The sequence below is a fragment of the Phoca vitulina genome, unplaced genomic scaffold (assembly GCF_004348235.1).
Source record: "Phoca vitulina isolate PV1807 unplaced genomic scaffold, GSC_HSeal_1.0 scaffold83, whole genome shotgun sequence".
Lineage (NCBI taxonomy): Eukaryota > Metazoa > Chordata > Mammalia > Carnivora > Phocidae > Phoca > Phoca vitulina.
This window is the reverse complement of record NW_022589786.1, coordinates 3702088-3721546: the sequence shown is the minus strand read 5'-3', so window position 1 is coordinate 3721546 and position 19459 is coordinate 3702088. Positions and strand designations below refer to the sequence as shown.

The 19459-nt window shown below is 41.6% G+C and overlaps 1 protein-coding gene across 2 annotated transcripts; it reads left to right on the top strand.

The window, feature by feature from the left end:
- Positions 1–4551: 4551 nt before the first annotated feature.
- RBM22 (RNA binding motif protein 22) lies at positions 4552–14766 on the top strand. 2 transcript variants are annotated; one of them, XM_032395335.1, is made up of 11 exons: positions 4552–4686; positions 5135–5188; positions 6141–6170; positions 6795–6927; positions 8231–8331; positions 8433–8605; positions 9645–9845; positions 11258–11422; positions 12176–12264; positions 12468–12575; positions 13650–14766. In XM_032395335.1, exons 1-11 carry the CDS (start codon positions 4633–4635, stop codon positions 13778–13780), a joined length of 1239 nt encoding a protein of 412 aa, XP_032251226.1. In that variant the 5' UTR covers positions 4552–4632; the 3' UTR covers positions 13781–14766. The 2 variants fall into 2 exon arrangements, with proteins under 2 accessions (XP_032251226.1, XP_032251225.1); XM_032395334.1 differs by having other exon boundaries at positions 12468–12599.
- Positions 14767–19459: the final 4693 nt, after the last annotated feature.

Sequence of the window (19459 nt, the reverse complement as noted above, 5' to 3'; positions counted from 1 at the left end):
TATAGGGGTGTTAAAATTGCCGTCCCCTCCCTGCTCAGTGGGAGTCGGGAGTCTGCTTCTCCCTCTCCTCCGTGCTCGTGCTCTTTCTCGCTATCTCTGTGTGTGTCTCTCTCAAATAAAATCTTAAAAAAAAAAAAACCTGCCCTCCCCTAAGCAATTCCCTATCCTCCTTGGCTGTGTTCTTTTTTTTCCATAGCACTAAACACCAGTATAATATATACTTTATTTTCTGACACATCACACTAGAACATAAGCCTTACAGTGCAGGGATTTTGCCTTTTTTAAGTTGCTATATCTGCAGAGGCTAGAATACCTGACAGATAGTAGGCACCCGATATTTGTTAAATAAGTTAATGTCACCCTTTCCCTTATGTATGTAGCTGTTGATCTTTTAGCTTTATTTTTTAAAAAGATTTATTTGAGAGAAGAGAGCACAAGTGGGGTGAGGGGCAGAGGGAGAAGCAGACTCCCCTCTGAGCAGGGAGCCCAGTGCAGGGCTCGATCCTGGGACTCTGGGATCATGACCTGAGCCGAAGGCAGATGCTTAACCAACTGAGCCACCCAGGTGCCTATTTTTTTTTTTTTCTTAATATACATAAGCCTCTTTTTTGTCATAAGCCAAATATCTCACTTGCCTTGAGCTTTCTTGTTCTGGTGTTTTCTCTACCTAGAATACTTCTTCCTTCTGCACCTCCTCCAGAATTACTTCCCTGCTCTCCCTTCCCATCTCCCTTACTTCCATCTAGACATGACCTTGAGCCACAGCACTGTATCTCTCCAGGGCATTTACCTCTTTCTTTATGGGGTTTTGTATGCATGTAGCCCAGTTACTGGATTGCAGACTCTTTCAGAGACAAATTCAGGACCCTTTGTCACCTGTCTCCCCTTTATTCCATTGAAAGAGCAGCCTAGACAAAACTCAGAGCTGAGTCTCTTGCTCAGTGGCAATACTTAACTTTGTTTATCCTCATTTTCTGGCCATCAGGGACATATATATTGAAATATATTTCACAGTGTGAGGCATCTACACAAGATGACTTTAAGTATTAAATAATATGGAATCAGCCAGGGGAAATAGTTTCCTCATGCTTTATAGCCCTATCTTTCTGTTAAGGAGAAAGTATCAATACTCAACATTTGTAACATCTAACACTTCCTCTTTTTTTTAAAACCTAGGCATCTAGTTCAGAGCCTTTGGCAGACAACAGTAGCTGCTTACTAAAAAATACTGTTTCGGGCGCCTGGGTGGCTCAGTTGGTTAAGCGACTGCCTTCGGCTCAGGTCATGATCCTGGAGTCCCTGGATCGAGTCCCGCATCGGGCTCCCTGCTCGGCAGGGAGCCTGCTTCTCCCTATGACCCTCACCCCTCTCATGTGCTCTCTCTCTCTCTCTCATTCTCTCTGTCTCAAATAAATAAATAAAATCTTTAAAAAAAAAAATACTGTTTCGTTTTTACTGTACTTGTTTTTAAGGCTACATCTAAACATGTGATACTAATTTTCCATTTACAGAAGTGATAAAAGTGTTCCTCTTAAACTGTATTTCAAAATGAGGTCACTCAGGAGTTCACTTCTGCCTATGATGTAGATATCTGGAAAGAGTGTCACTCCCTGCTCAAAAAGAAAAGGTGGATAGATGATAAAATCATAAATGTTATGGTATCTGTCAGAGAGCTGATGTGGCAAAGCAGCCAAATGGCCTGAATTTCAAGGAGGGACAGACCCAAGGAGAGATCAGACTTGTAGACTGACTCACGCACAGCATGAGAGGAAGAAGTGTTGACCATCATATGACAGGTAAGAGAAAATCAGTGAAAATCTTAAAGAACTGTTAAAAAGGCCAAACTTGGGCTAACAAGACAGTATAAAATCCCTGGGAGGCTAAGACACTAAGGGAGTTTGCATGCACTCACAAGCCCTTTCTAAAACTTCCACCAGGTATTCATGAGAAAGATCTGCAGGGAGAGGAGGATGCTGGAGCTCCAGAGAGCTTCCTTGGTTTGGAGGCATGCGGGAGAGATCTGCTGCTACTGTGGGAAAGGCAGGAGAGCTTGCCGCCTCCTGTCCAGGCTCTTCCCTCATAAGGAGTAAAAAAGGCCTAAGCCACTCAGAACAACAGAAAATCATGTCTCCCCAGGGCACAGGTAAAGACCCATTGCTGCTGGGACCTGGTAAGAAAAAACCTCTACTCTTGGTGGGGGACAAGACTCAGTCCTGAGCCCCAGGATTCCATACCAATCAATACCATTAAAGTTCTACCACTACGGGAAGGACAGGAAACTCTCCCCCACAAGGCCGGTGATGAACACAAGTCATGGTTTGGCTGCCACAGACAGGAGGGGTAAGAATGTTGAGAAAAATCCATCCCCAAGGCCTGGCCACAAAGGACCTACTGAAGACTGAGGCTGAACTGAAACAAAGAACCCCCAACCCATTCCCAACTACCAACCTAGCAAGGAGCTAATAACTAATAACAAATAACAGCTGCTGGGGGATAGGCAAGGCCATAGAGACTTACCACTATGGTTCAGGTGTGCAGGACAGCTGAAAGCTAAGGATGAAATATGAACGCTTGAGAAAAGTTCTTCAGCCCCATCCTAAAGCACAAAGTAATGCTAGAGGATATAAAATCTGTAATGCATTGAAGGCAACCATAGCAACCACAAAACGCAAACCCAGCTCAGTTTCTGACTGGACTGACCAAATCCCACACAAATAGCCTGACTGAACAGATCTGCCCATTTCCAAGCATTAATACTTGTCTACTTCAGTCTACTGTTACATAGCAATGACTGGCATTCAATAAAAAATTTGAGTTACACAAAGAAGCAAGAAAAAACAACTCATTTTTCATAGGCAAAGTAAGACCATACACAGATATGCCCCAGATGTTGGAACTATCAGATGGGGACTTAAACTCTGATTAACATGTTGAAAAATCTAGTAAAAAATACGGATAATATGTATGAACATTTCAGCAGAGAGGCAGAAACTATAAGAGGCAGAAACTAAAAGACAAATTGAAATAAAAAACACAGGATCAGAGATGAATATCCTCTATGGTCTCATCAGTAGACTCATCATAGCTGAGGAAAAAGAGTGGAACCACACAGTATTCAAGATCTATGGAACAATGACTGACATGTATAATTTATGGAGTCCCAGATGGAGAAGAAATTAGGCAGAAGAATATTTAAAGAAATGATGTCTAAGAGTGCAAAACAGGGGTACCTGGCTGGCTCAGTCAGAAGAGCATGCGACTTGATCTCGGGGTCGTGAGTTTGAGCCCCATGTAGGGTGTAGAGATTACTTAAATAAAAATTTAAAAAACTAAAAAAAAAAAAGAATTTGCAAAAGATAACAGACCATAGGGGCAGCTGGCTGGTTCAGTCAGTAGAGCATGTGACTCGATCTTGGGGTTCCAGGTTTGAGCCCCAAGCTGGGCATAAAGTTTACTTAAAAATAAAAAATAAAAAAGGGGTGCCTGGGTGGCTCAGTTGGTTAAGCATCTGACTCTTGACTTCAACTCAGGTCTTGATCGCAGGGTTGTGAGATCGAGCCCTGCGTCCAGCTCTGCGCTGGGCATGGAGCTTGCTTAAGATTCTCTCTTCCTCTACCCCTCCCCGCCACTAAGAAAAAATAAAATCTTTTTCAAAAAGGTAACAAACCATAGATTCAAGAAGCTCAGATAAATCCAATAACTTTCTCATCCGGGAAAATAAATACTTACCATTTGATCAAGTAATCCCACTCTTGTATTTAAAATGAAAACGTATGTCCATACAACATGTATGTGAATGTTATAATGGCTTTATTTATAGTCACGAAATCTGGAACAACTCAAATGTCTATCAACTGGGAATATGGATTTTTTAAATCCCCCTGGTACATTAGAATTCTCAGTAATAGGAACAAATTACTGATACATGTAACAATATGGATTTGTGACTTCATTTTTAGCTACACGACAAGAAGTTACTTAATTTCTCTAAACTTGTTTCCTTGTCTATATAAAAAAAGGGGGGACAATCATACTTGCCTAGAGGGTAGTGGTTACCAGATAAAATATAGGACATCCAGCTAAATTCGACTTTCAGATAAACGAGTCATTTTTTAGTATAAATATGTTTGGGACATATTTATACTAAAATATGGTTTGTTGTTTATCTGAACTTCAACATTAACTAGACGTTCTGCGTTTTTGTTTGCTAAAGCTGGCAACCTTACAGAGAAATTGTGAGAATTAAGATACTGGCACAGCAAGACGTTCGCCCACCATTAGGCATAATAAGCGCTCCATGGGAGCAAACGCTGTTTTAATCCCAGTCCCTCATTCCTTACTTGTTCCTTTATTTTTTTGCTCCATTTTAAAATAAATCAACTGTACTTGTGGCTTTTCTTCCCAAATAGGGACCAACTCGAAGAGAGCACCAGGTTTCAATCCACTAGCACTCCCAATTGTCAAGCGAAGAAATTCCCGGTGACGTCACGACGCACAAGGACCGCCCCCAAGGGCGCCCACGACGCATAAATAAGACGTCAACGGGCCGGGAGCCAGCCTCGGGGTCTGACGGGATTGTGGCGGTCCTCTTTACCAACTCGGAAGCCACCGGTGCCTCCAGACGCTCTCAAGATGGCGACCTCTCTGGGTTCCAACACCTACAACAGGCAGAACTGGGAGGATGCGGTGAGTATGCCTGCCGGAGGAGGACAGAGAGAGGCGGCGGAGCCGGGCCTCCTTCGGGCAGGCAGGGCCGTGGTTGTGGAGCGGCCGAGGGAATTCCGGGCAGGAGCCAGGGCTGCGGCCTAGCTCGGCCAGAGCGGGAGGCTGGAGGGCGGCCCTCCTCCTCCGGGCTTGGAGGGAGGGGGCTTAGCCAGGGTCCCGGACCAGCCCGCTTCCCACCCCTGCCCTCTCCACTCACTTCGAGCTGGTCTTTTCTCCCGCCACCTGCCGGAAGTGCAGACAGCGCCCCCTCACGCGACCCGGCCCGTGCTGGACCTCGGGTTCCTGCCCTACCCTGTCCCCCACCCTCGCTCCTCGCCTACCCTCCCCCCCCCCCACGTCCCCAAGAGTGTGGCAGAGATGGCAGGGTCTTCGGAGCCTGGCTCTCAACCAGATTTCCCATTTTCACCAGGACTTCCCCATTCTGTGCCAGACGTGTCTTGGAGAAAACCCATATATCCGAATGGTGAGTGATCGCGTGTGAAAAGGGAGTTTATTCAGGTTCTGTCATTGTTGTGGTATTTGCACGCTGTCCGTGAATTGCTTCTCTTAGCCAAGCCAAAGTATTGATGCTCCTTTACTAACCCAAAGCATAGGACGATTTGCAAAGGACTGTCATGCTTATTCTGTCTTTGGAACTCAGCAGCAGTCCTGCGATGTAGGAGTCCTAATATAACAGCTAATATTTGTTGAGCATTTATTTACCTAACAGTTAGGTCTGTTTGTTAACCAGAGGCAGAGACAGTTACGTCTTTTCAATATGGCAAGTAAGGAGTGGAGCTTGGATTTAAATTCAGATATGCTGACTCCAGGAACCTTAGCAAGGTAGGAGGAGAACCAGGACTAGATTAAGTGTCCTGACTCCTAATCAAATGCCTTTTGGCCACTGCACCTCTAGTCTCTTTAGTGTAAGGTAACCCCATCCTTATAAATGAGGGTAAAATAATCAGTAATTAACATTTAATAATTAGAATAGGGCTATGTTGTGATCGACCTCAGAGATCTTGATTGACTCTATATAGAGTATCTGACAAGATGGGTCTATAGTAGTTACCCCTGACTAACTTTTGTAAAATGGGCTGGCCAGAGCTATGTCCTCCGTGATTTGAGGACTGTGGAAACTGTTAGGAATTTTAATTCCTAGGGAGAGAACTTGGGAGCCAGAAATGAGCCTAAGAATTGTGGCAATGGAAAGATACATACTAACTTAGAGCCATAAGATTCTTAAGAGGTTATGACTCATAGTAGCTGGTTAGAATATATCTCCTCTCTCTCACCTCCAATAGTGATCCATCACTACCACCTTATTAGGATGCTGGGGATCTACAGACACATTTCTTGGGTTGTCTTTATGGAAGGAGCAGACATCTAGTTTTTGTTTTTCTCTAACTTGCTCTTTTCTATTTTTTCTGTTTCAGACCAAAGAAAAGTATGGGAAGGAATGTAAAGTAAGTATGTCTGTTAAAGAATAATGATTTAATTTTATTTTCCTTTTCTTTTCAACTTGCTGGGCTTTGAGGTTCTCCAATAAAAGTCAGTGCTACACAGACTTTCATATATCATTTATATACTCATTGACTGTTAACTGTTTAGTGTGAGAGGTAAGAAAGTGAGCCCTTTAATGTAAAGGTTCTTAACCTGGTGTCTGTGGATGGGCTTTGAACCCTCTGAGATATACTGAGTGTTGTCTGACAATGCACATAAGGATTTTAGCAGAGGAGGAAGGTCATAGCTGGCATAAGATTCTTAAAGGAGTATATGGCACTCCCCATTGCCCCCTTAAAAAGATTAATGGTCATATTATTAGTGGTGGTTACCTCTAGTGTGGGGAGGACTTTGACTCTTTAATATTTCATTTCTGTACTATGTGAATTTTTTAACTCCTGGGGAAGGGTGTTATAAATGGGATTGAAACATCAGATGGTATTTAGACTACATAATTGCTAAGGTCTCTTTTAAACCCTAGATTCTAGGATCTTTTCTTTCAATCTCCCATTGTTACTAAATCTTCTGGCCTTAATTGTCCAGATCAGAACTATGAACACTCTGTGGCTCTTATTTTGTTTTCCCAGATCTGTGCCAGACCATTCACGGTGTTTCGTTGGTGCCCCGGGGTCCGCATGCGTTTCAAGAAAACTGAAGTGTGCCAAACCTGCAGTAAATTGAAGAATGTCTGTCAGACCTGCCTCTTGGACCTGGAGTACGGTATGTTTACCCTGTCTAACGGGTCTGAAAGCATGTAGGTGCCCGTGCCCTAGACAACAAACCAGTCTTTTTCTTTCCCATTTCTCACCCCATCTCTGGTTCTGACGCCACTTTGGAGGGCCTACTGTGCTCTACTTTTCCTAGAAGAGGAGAATCATACTAGGCCATTCTAGAGCTCTTCTGAGTAACAGGAAGAACTTAACGAAAAGTTGGGAATTAATCAGAAGTAGCCCAAATCTCTCTCATATACATCCCTATAGCCAAAGTGAGGGAAAGGCATCGTTCCTATGATAGGTAATTGCTTTGCCTTGGGCTTCTTTCAGGATTCAGAGCTCTTTCCCACAATCCCTACCAGAAGCATTGGCTAATTATGTTTTAGATTTTTGTCTCAACTGTGTTTTTAGGACTGGTATACTGTAACTGCTACTATTTTAAGGGTAACTGCTTTTGAGAGTGATTTTTTTTTTTTTTAACTAAAAGTGACTTTTTGTTAATGAGAAAAATAATTTTTAAACAAGAATTTCTATTATACAATAAAAGGGAAAATATAAGTTTATATATATGTTAAGTTCAGAAAGATAGCTGCTAATCGAAGTCCTGGTCACATATTGTTTAATATTATTTATATATTTGTTAAAAGAAGTGTTCTGGTTCTAGAATACTGTGATCCTTACATGCTTGTGACTATCCAGAGGATCTATAAGACAGGCTTAAAAAATAACTCACTTTTGGGGCACCTGGGTGGCTCAGTCAGTTAAGTGTCTGCCTTTGGCTCAGGTCATGATCCCGGGGTCCTGGGATCGAGCTCCACATCTGGCTCCCTGCTCGGTGGGGAGCCTGCTTCTCCCTCTCCCTCTACCTGCTTGTGCACGTGCGTGCGTGTGTGCTCTCTCTCTCTCTGTCAAATAAATACATACATACATACATACTTAAAAAAAAAAAAAAACCCACTTTTTACACTTATTTAAATAAATGCTGTTCTAGTAAAAGCTATTATTTATTATTTAAGCTATTATTTATTAATTACAGGTCAAGTTTGACTGTAACCAAACGTCGTTCATCTAAAATATATTCTAAAACATTGATTTCAAATTTCATGACAGGTCAGGAATTTGGACAGTTTCATAGGATACTCTGTGGTAGTTTTGGCCTGATGGTAATAAAGATTTTGAATAAAAATAAAGCCTCCAATACCTAGGAAGCTGGAGAAGGGAATAATGATGTTGTATTCCATGTGCAGGTTTGGTATGGATTTGTTTAAAAATATATCTTGAGGTTTTTTTCCTCTTTTCCTTTGTACTAGGGCTGCCCATCCAGGTTCGTGATGCAGGATTGTCTTTTAAGGATGACATGCCAAAGTCAGATGTCAACAAAGAGTACTACACACAGAATATGGAGAGAGAAGTATGCTGCCACTTTCTTGATGTAGTTTTATATTTGGTAGAATCCTAGCGGTTTGACACAGTCTGTACAATTTATCTTTGGAACGTGTCATCCCTCTATAGATCTCTAACTCTGATGGAACGCGGCCGGTTGGCATGTTGGGGAAAGCCACCTCCACCAGTGACATGTTGCTCAAGCTGGCCCGGACCACACCCTACTATAAGAGGAATCGACCCCACATTTGCTCCTTCTGGGTAAAAGGAGAATGTAAGAGAGGAGAGGAGTGTCCATACAGGCAAGAACTGAATTGGCACTTTCATTATCGGCTTTTAGATAGTCATTTAAGAAATGGGAGGTGCTAGTTTAAACTATTTCTGATTTAAAATCTACAAGTTTATACAACTAGTATGGTAGATGTCGTGTCTTAGGGCTATTACATTTAGAAGAGCTTGTTGAAATTGTTGTTTTTATTTGTAATGGGACTTTTACTCATAACCAGGCCTTGGGAAACTAAGTTGTTATGCCATATGCAGATGCTGACTCTAAAGGTAAGTCATCACTGTCATGGTATAACTAGCTTGAATCTCAGTGTATGGTTGAAGTCCAGTGAAGGCCAGGCCTCTAAAGGGTGTTTGAGTATGTTTCAATCAAGATTGCCGAGCATCTGGACTAGGAGTTGTTTTTTTGTTTTTTTTAAGATTTTACTTATTTATTTGACAGAGAGATAGCGAGAGCAGGAACACAAGCAGGGGGAGTGGGAGAGGGAGTAGCAGGCTTCCCGCGGAGCCGGGAGCCCAATGCGGGGCTCGATCCCAGGAGCCTGGGATCATGACCTGAGCCGAAGGCAGACGCTTAACAAACTGCGCCACCCAGGTGTCCCTGGACTAGGAGTTCTTGACTTGGGGTTGGTTAACCCCACACCCACAAAAAAAAAAAATTATCCTTTTTTCTGGGGCTGGTCCATTAGCTTTAATGAGACTCTCAGTGGCATGCAAGACCTCAGATACATTAAGAACCATTGACCGAGAGAAGGGGAACCATGTTTTGGTTACTTCTTGTTTTGGAGTGGATTGTGCCAAAAGCATTTCTTGATAAAAAAAAAACCCTGTTACCTTAGACGGCCATTTAAATGGCTTTTAGGAGGCTGGCAAGTCTTTGTGTGATACAGTAAATCCTTTGGTATTAGCTCTGTCTTGATAATTATGTTTTGGTATGGCCGTGGTTTCTAGTTCAGAAGGCATTTCTGGGTATGTGTATGTAGCTACTGTTGGGTGATACCTGTAAATTCTTTTCCTTTGTTTCACCTTTATGTGCTGTTCTTTCCTGAACCATAGACATGAGAAGCCAACAGATCCAGATGACCCCCTTGCTGATCAGAACATTAAAGACCGATATTATGGTATCAATGACCCTGTGGCAGATAAGCTTCTAAAGCGGGCTTCAACAATGCCTCGTCTGGACCCACCAGAGGACAAGACTATCACCACACTGTATGTTGGTGGTCTGGGTGATACCATTACTGAGACTGACCTAAGGTTTGTAGATAAAATTTTATGAGCTTTTTCTGCTTTTAACTGTCCTGGAATACTTTTTTAGCAAAAACACAGCAAGCATGATAATTCTGTACAAAGTACATTTTTCTTTAGCCACTCTATAGTTAGTATCATGCCATCTAGAATTTTTATAAAATTATCCTTTCCGAAGCCAAAGTGGTAGTGTTCATCAACAGTGCTTGCTTGATCCTTGCGTATAGTAATGATTACGTGAGATTCTTTTTTTTTTTTTTTTTTTTTTTTGGAGAGAGGGCACGTGAGCAGGGAGCAGGGGGATGAGGGGCAGAGAGGGAGAGAGAGAATCTTTTTTTTTTTAAAGATTTTATTTATTTATTTGAGACAGAGAGAATGAGAGAGAGAGAGAGAGCACATGAGAGGGGGGAGGGTCAGAGGGAGAAGCAGACTCCCTGCCGAGCAGGGAGCCCGATGTGGGACTCGATCCAGGGACTCCAGGATCCTGACCTGAGCCGAAGGCAGTCGCTTAACCAACTGAGCCACCCAGGCGCCCGAGAGAGAGAATCTTAAGCAGGCTCCACGCTCAGCATATCACTGACACGGAGCTCGATCTCACAACCCTGAGATCACGACCTAAGCCTAAATCAAGAGTCGGATGCTTAACTGACTGAGCCACCCAGGCTCCCCTATGTGAGATTCTATTTGACCTATAATAGCCAATTAGAATTTTTAAAATATGGCACATATCCAAGTATGATTAATTACGTCAAGGAGGGAGAACTTGGCAATTATAAAGCTCTTACAGTTTAAATTGTTGACCTTTTGAAGAGATTTGTATTTGGTGTATTTGTATTATCCTTGGCTTGTATTTTGCTTGGCTAGATGAGACATCTGGATAGATAGTGATGGAAATTACCTCTTGCAAAGAGATAAATGAAGAAGAGTCTCCTATAAGTATATAACATGCCTTCCATAACCTTCTCCATTAAACCTGGTCTGAGAGAGCTAGACCGTCCCTGCAGTTGGCAGACGTTTCCGTGCTCCTCCTCCTCCCTTTTATTTCGTCGTCATTGTCGTCGTTGTTTCACAATCTTAAAAAAATTTTTTGAATATTCTTGGTTCATGGGCCATGGGGGCTATAGTTTGCCAGACCCTTATGTAGGGCTTAGGTCCCTAAGGAACCTGCTGGACCCCTTTTTCCTCCATGGGAAAAACCTCTGAGATGTTTGTAAACCTTTATTTACTCATTATTTTTCTTACTCTCTTTCAGTAAGTAGCACCCACAGTAGGGCAGGGTATTGGGGGGTCTACCTGCAGGTGGTTAGACAGATAACCATGGGGCCACCTGCTTCGTGAGTCAGCGGAAGAGTGAATAATCCATCACAGCCTCCTGGGAGTATATCATTAACTCTCCTGTTTCTCTGCCTGTATCCCTTCAGAAATCACTTCTACCAGTTTGGGGAAATTCGGACGATCACTGTCGTGCAAAGACAGCAGTGTGCATTCATCCAGTTTGCCACGAGGCAGGCTGCAGAAGTGGCTGCAGAGAAGTCTTTTAATAAGTTGATTGTCAATGGCCGTAGACTCAACGTGAAATGGGGAAGGTGAGAATTAGACTCTTAACATTTTTTTATTGAGATTTTCAAGAAAGTGTTCCATTATCTGGGGACTAGTATGTTTTTGGTGAATAGATATAAATCAGTAGGACTGTTAAAAAGAATTTTTCATTTTCTAACACTTCAATCTTGTGGATGTTGGGAAGATCCTGCTTTGGAAATTCATTCAGGGTTTTGATGTAGTAATCTACTCCTTTGAAGGTTCGTGTTTTTTATGACCAGCTATTATAGGCCAACTGTGACGCCAGGGTATGAAAAGTGGATTTGAGAGTTTACAAATGCATTAGACCTAGATTCTGCCCTCTAGAGGCTGGTTGTCCAATGGAGAAGAAAAGCTAATTCAAGTTTTTGAAAGTGATGATTGTGTAAGAGAGACTCAGGTGAAATGCCCTGAAGGTTCAAAGGGAGGACAGGTTTCCGGCTTAGAAGCAGGAAGGAGATCACTAAAAGCAGCGCCCCAGACCAAGTGCTTCCGGTGTGCTAAGTCAGCACCATGCCATACACACAGAGGTAGCCTCTTCTCGTCCGTACATTTCCAGCAGATTTTGGATCCAGGTCTTTCTGGCTTTAAAACATTTGCTTTTATCCACTCTGCACTGTGGCCTTTATGGGGAAGGAGTGTTTGCCGAAGAGGAGGCAAGGAGCGAAGGATCTCTGCTTGACTAAGAAAATGAGAAGCAGACATGTGAGAGAAGGTGGGACCAAGTGCTGACATTGTGTGTTTGTGTATGTCTCTCCCAGGTCCCAAGCAGCCAGAGGAAAAGAAAAAGAGAAGGATGGAACCACAGACTCTGGGATCAAGCTTGAGCCCGTTCCAGGACTGCCAGGAGGTGAGTGCAGACTTTCTGCTCCCCCCCCTCCCCGGTAGCTGGCTGACTTCAGATGCTCACACTGCCCTAATGTTCCTCAGTGGCTGGGTGTCTGGCTCCTGCAGCAGCCCTTTTCTGTCAGCAGGAGCCCAGGACTTACAGGGGGGGAAGCAGTGTTGCACTGTTGTCTTCCCTCCAACTGTTGGCTCTTTTCTGTTCTCCAGCTCTTCCTCCTCCTCCTGCAGCAGAAGAAGAAGCCTCTGCCAACTACTTCAACCTCCCCCCGAGTGGTCCTCCAGCTGTGGTGAACATTGCACTGCCACCACCCCCTGGTATTGCCCCGCCCCCACCCCCAGGTAACATCCATCCTCCTTCTCAGTAGATAGGTCTAACTTAGCCCAGAAAAATCCTTGTGAGAGTCCTGTCTTCACACCTCATTATCATGTCCAGATCCTTTTAATTTCCCCCATAGAAGTCTGCAAGTAAACCTGATTTGTTAGGGTCCCTGATCCTTTCTTTTTTTTCCTGGCCTGCCAAGGAGAGGAAAGTCGCCAGAGCTAAAGATCTGAGTATATATATAATCAGAATGGGAGTTACTGGATTACAGTTATCTATCATCAGTTTGTCCCCTGTTCTAAACTAAATCCTAACTAATGTCCTAGAGTGCCATTGCTTAAAGTGGATGTGTGTCACTGTACAAAGCATTCATTACCTGTCTATAAGATATAGAGCTTGTGCCAGGATATAAGTTCATTAAGAGAGTTTTGTTACAAAAAATGTGTCAGATGAACTAAACAGGGTGCTTGTTCTTGTAATTAAGTTAAATTTTGGCTCAAGTTACATATGGCTTTATCTTTGGGGGGGGGGGCAGTAATAAACAGTTCCAGGACCAGCACTTTGTATCGTGCTGCTCTAGAAGCTGTCAGTGACAATGTGAAAAATGTAGGTAAATCACAAGTGGCCATTTCTCCTGTGGCAGCGTCCCCATCCTCTTTAACGAAGTCCTGGTTTTTGAACACCCTCCATTCCAGGATAAAGCATTGATGTTGGTGGTGACAGGGTCTTGCCTCCGCCTGATTTCTTCCTCCCCTCGCAAATCCTGATTGAATCCTGGCCAGTAGGAGTGGCGTGTTCGATAGATACCAAAGGTTCAGATGACATACTAGCAGATACCTTGAGTCCCATGGAGTTTTCTTTTAACCTGGTGTGAGGGGACAGGTTTCTAAAACCAAGGAAGTACTACAGGTAGACGTTCCTGAGCAAGTCTGTGAACTGACATTTTCTGAAGCCCCTTGTCAGCTAGCTTGGTTTCTGTGTAGGTGGTTTTGACCTTAGAAAGATTCAAAGGTTTGAAAGGTTGTCAAGGAAACTGCAAGCCTAACAAATTTGTCCTCTCCCATCTGCAGGTTTTGGGCCACACATGTTCCACCCAATGGGACCACCCCCTCCTTTCATGAGGGCTCCAGGACCAATCCACTATCCTTCTCAGGACCCTCAGAGGATGGGCGCTCATGCCGGCAAACACAGCAGTCCCTAGCACATTATCACCACTCCGGGGCTTTACAGAAGAAAGGGCGCTTAAAAATCCCAGTACATGAATCTTGGAATAAATATATTTTTCCTTCCTTTGTAGTTTCCATGGTAGCTGAATGTGTTCAGATGTGGGCAGTCGGAGAACGACAGCCGTGCTTCCCTACACGTATTCCAAGGATTGATGGACCTCAAATAAGCTGCCATTAACACATCTGGTTACTACTATAACATTACTAATCAAACTTAATGCCTGTTCTCCTTACTTCTGTGGCGAACAAGCAACTGGGTGAATTGGAATGTCTAACGGAGTTACCATCCCAATTGTATGTTCATTTTGTATCTTTTTTGGGGGGAAAAAATTGACCTGCAGTAAAATCTTTTTGACCATTTTTATGTCCATTGGGTATTTTTCCTTTTTATCATCTGCAAAAAGATTACTAGTACTAATCATTGTAGTGGCATGAGTGTGATTTAACACTTCAGAAGTCAACATTAAAGAGACAAGTAGAAACCAGCACCCAGCACAGCCCAGATCTTTTCTTACCTCTCCTTTCCTCATTTATTACTAAAGGAATCTGCCGGATAGTTTTATCTCTCTGTGCTACCAAAACAAGACAAAAACAAAAATTGCTTTTTATTCCCGTCAATTGGATGGAAACACAAATGTTATGGAGCTGCTTATTATTGAAGAAATCTGGTGTCTGGGATGAAATTATTTTAAAGAGCTTCCTGTAAAACACGTGAGCAAACTGAGCCGAAAGGCACTGGCGCGTGTTGGAAGACCTGTGACCTGCAGCTAGCTGGGACTGTCACCTCTAGCATTCACCTTCGTGTGTCTTCAGCGTCACGTCTTCAGCCCCTGCTTCTGGCCAGGGCACTCTGTTTGGTTTTAGAATGTTTGGATATAACTGAATTGTAGATGGTAAAAATAATTGGATGTTGTGTTGTGTTTTTTGTTTTTAAAAAATTAAAACGGGTCAATTTTCCAAACGTTGTCATAGGCTTATTTCTAGATTTTTGTTTTCCTTATCCTTTGGTAGCTCACCTTGAGGTTGGTAGAAGTTAGAAACCAGTACATTTTTGGCTTTAGACTGTTCTGATTTTTATCTCTGTGTCCATTTTATGATGGGAAAAAGGCCCAGGCCGCTTTAGTAAGTACTTAAGGGTATGAGGTTGAAATAAGATAATGCACAGAGGGCACTCCGTGCAGAACCTGCCATGTGGTGGTTGATAAGTGGTAGCTTTAAAAAGTCATTGCCATATTTTATAGAAGTCATTTTAAAGGGAAACAAGCAAAAATTACCTGAAATTCCATTTCTCCAGGAGCCGATTCCGTGTCACTTACCTAAAATATATACTAATGGGGTGGACATAACCCATATAAAACCCATTTTTAGCTTCTCTGGAGAATTTTTTTTTTCCTCTAGAAGGCTTCATCATGGAGGGGTTTTTTTTGTTTTTTATTAAGTTTTTTTTAAGTTTTAAAAATCTAAAAGGATTTAGAAAATCTGATTTAATTTCTAGTAATAGCAAATGTGAATCAATGAGGGTACTTACAAGTATTTTGACACCATTTTGGGTAGGGTTGAGTTTGTTTTAGTTTTTGGCCTACTTTTGAACATGTAAAAGATTTTTAACCAATTTGTGAATAAGATGTGGATTAGGTATGGTGTTTTAATAATTGCCAAGTTTATATCTGTACATATATATATATATACGTATGTAAATATATGATTCCAATTGTATATTCTTGCCTTTTTGAGAAGGAGGAGATTCTAAATTTTGTGCACTGTCTGGCTATGGATATATATTTTTTGAAAAGCATAATATGCCAGCATAAATTGAAGTATAGAATCGATGCTCAATCTTTCTTGAGTAAATCAGAATTAAGAGCAATTAGATTTTGACAAAAACTCTTAGGTACTTAACCACCTCCATTTCCTTTTCCTCTAGGGCACACAGCTGGGGGCACACTTGGTGAAAAGTAACCTTTGCCATTCCCAGACCAGGTCTGTAAAAACATCTCACTTAATCCTATGAGCTCTTTTGCCGTCTGGCTAAATACACTGGAGAATGATGAAGATGGCAGAATCACACAGAAGGAGCCTGGGTTTTCTATCACTGCTTTGAAGATAGAGCATTATAATGGGAGGAATTTTTGTTATAGTAAACTTTTGAGACCTGGGGATTTATCTGTTAGAGCAGCTAGTGTTACTCTAGTAACAGAGATGTAGCTGACTCTCATCACAAAAAAAGAAAAACCCCATTTTTGTTTATACTGAGTAATGGTTTAAACAGACTCTGGAGCCAGATTACTGCGTTCAGATTCTCACTTCGGCACCTCCCAGCTGTGTGCCCTTGGGCACATTACTTAGCCTCTGTCTATTTGTCATAATGCCTCCCCCCCAACCCTTGTCGCTGCCTGTAGTATTTTGAGGTCCTCCCGTCATGGAGAAGGCTCAAAAGGTACAGCATCATGATAGCTGAACTAAGGCAGCTTATGGGGCAAAGAGTGATGTGACAGATGTTTTAGAAGCCAAGTCAGTGAGCCAGTGTAATGTCACCTGAAATAAATGGAAGTGAAAGAGGGGTCTAGGATGACCCCCAAGGTCTCTGGTTTGCTCAAATGGGCAGAAGGATGCCTTTTCCTGACAGAATGATGGGTAGGGGAGGAGAGTGAGATTGGGAAATAGGGGTAGGAGAATGAGTCCAATGTGGGGTTTGGTAAGTTGAAGTTACCTATGAGACCAGTGGCAATTCCCAGCCCAAAAGGAATTGGAGCTTAAGAAAGATCAAGATTTGGGAGTTGGTGATGAAGTAGCATTTGAAGCTCTGGGTGTGGAGTGAAATCCTGCGGGATAGGGATATAGAACATTTGTTCTTAAACTTCAGTAGGTGAGTTCCTTCCATGGGTAAGGCAAAGACCACCCTCTGAGAAACACTAGTATAGGATAAAATGGCTTTCTAAGTTCAGAAAAAGTTATCCTCCCCAGATATCCTCTAGTCTTCATATTCTCCGTAACATTTTATTATAAAAATTTTCTAACATACAGGAAGGTTGAATGAGTTTTACTGTGAGCAATCCTATATCCACTCACTAGATCCACAATTAACATTTGGCCATATTTGCTTCACCACATATCTGTATTCCTTTATGCATCCATCAATCTATTTTTTATGCATTTCAGAGTAAATTGAAGACATCAGTATACTTCACCTTGAAGCACTTAAGCATTTATATAATTAACCAGAGTTCAATATTTATAGATTTTCTAGGTAAAATTTACATAGATTAAAATGCACAGATCATGAGTATGCTGTTCAAGAATTTTAACATTGTATCCATCTATGTGACCCAAATCTCTGGCAAGATGTGGAGCATTACCATCATTCCAGAAAAATTTCCCTTCTTCTCCCCAGTCAATACCCACCCCCCCACCAATCTCCAGAGGCAACTACTATTCTGATTTTTTCACCATAGCTTAGTTTTACTTATTTTAGAACTTTATATAAATGGAATCATGCATTGTGAACTCTTTGTATTTGACTTCTTTCCAACAACATGATGTTTTGAAGGATCATCCATGATGTTGTATATAATTCCTTTTTTTTGTTGAGTAGCATTCCATGATATTATACCCTCAACCTATCAACTTTCTGCTATCATGATTTGAAGCTGCTATGGATATCCTTGTACACATTTTTTGGTGAATATATGTTTTTATTTCTCTTAAATAAATAGAGTGGAATTCCTGGATCACAGGGCTGGTGCCTGTTTAGTTTTAAAAGAAACCGTCGGACCTTTTCCCAAAGTGGTGGTACCCTTTTACATTCCCACCAACAAGAGTTCCAGTTGCTCTACAACATCACCAAAATTTGATGTAAAAAGTCTTTCTGGTGGGTGTATCGTAGTAGTTCATTGTGGTTTCAGTTTGCATTTCCATTTTGACAAATAAGTTGAGCACCTTTTCAAGTAGTTGTTGGTTGTTTATATCTCTTTTTTTGTGAAGTGTCTTTTCAGGTATGTTGGCCATTTTTATTGGCTTTCTGTCTTTTTTTTAACTAGTTATAGGAGTTTAAAATATGTATATGTATATATATATATATATATATATATATATATATATATATATATATATATCCTAGATATTAGTCCTCTGTCAGATATATGTTTGCAAATACTTTCTTCGAATCTGCCTATTAAGTTTCCTAATGCGCAGATGATGACCAATTTTCTTGATGGTCAGAGATTTCTCATTTAATGAAGTCCAATTTATTGTCCAGCATACCAAAATTTGTATCAGTTTGCCAAGGCTGCTGTAACAAAGTATCATAAACTGGGTGCCTTAACCAACAGAAATGTAGCGTCTCCTCTTTCTGGAAGTTAGATATCCAAGATCAAGGTGTTGGCAGGGTTGATTCTTTTTAAGGCTGTGAGAATGTGTTCCGGGTCCCTCTCCTAGCTTCTGGTGTTTGCCGGCAAGCTTTGGCATTCCTTGGCTTATAGAAATATCACCCCCGTATCTGCCTTTGTTTCCACATGGTGTTCTCCCTGTGTATATGTCTCTGTTTCCAAATATCCCCTTTTATATCAGGACACCAGTCAGATTGGATTCAAGCTCATCCCAATGACTTCATTTCTTGTTTGTTGAAAAGATATTCCTTTGTTAGGTCTTTTGCATTTCCATATACATTTTAAAATGAGTCTGTCAATGTCTACAAAAACATAGGACCATGATTGGGATTGCATTGGATTTGTAGATCAGTTTGAGAAGAACTGACATCTTGACACTACGGAGTCGTCCAGTTTATGAGCATGGTATATGTTTCCATTGCACCAGGTCTTCTGTAATTTCTCTCAGCAGTATTTTGTCCTTTCAGCATACAGGTCTTGCATGACATTTGTTACCTGTTGCTGAGAATTTTGTGATTTGTTCCTATTGTAAATGGAATTTTAAAAAAATGTACTTTCTAATTGTTGCAGCTAATATATAAAAATATAATGATTTTTGTGTATCCACCCTGTATCCTGTGACCTTGCGAATTCAGTTTTTCTAGTCCTTGCTTTATAGATTCTAGCAATAATACCATCTGCAGATAGAGACTATTTTACTTATCCATTCCCAATCTTTACGCCTTTTATTTCTTTTTCTTGCCTTGCTGAACTGGCTGGGACCTTGAATAATATATTAAACAGAACTGGTGAGAGTGGACATCTTTGTCTTGTTCCCAATCTTGGGGGGATACCTTCAGTATTTCAACATTAAGTAGGATATTAGCTATAGATTTTTTTTTTGTAGCTGCCTTTTATCAGACTGAAGAAGCTACCTTCCAAATTCTCTGAGAATTTTCACCATAAAATGGTGTTGAAGTTTGTCAGCACTTTTTTGGCCTCATATGGTTTTCTCTTTCACTATGTTAATGTGGCAAATTACATTGATTGATTTTTTTTAAGTTTTTATTTAAATTCTACTTAGTTAACATATAGTGTAATATTGATTTCTGGAGTAGAATTCAGAGATTTGTCACTTAAAACACCCAGTGCTCATCACAAGTGCCCTCCTTAATACCCATCACCCATCTAGCCCCTCCCCTACCCACCTCCCACCAGCGGCCCTCAGTTTGTTAAGAGTCTATAGTAAAGAGTCTCTTATGGTTTGCTTCCCTCTCTTTTTTTCTTCCC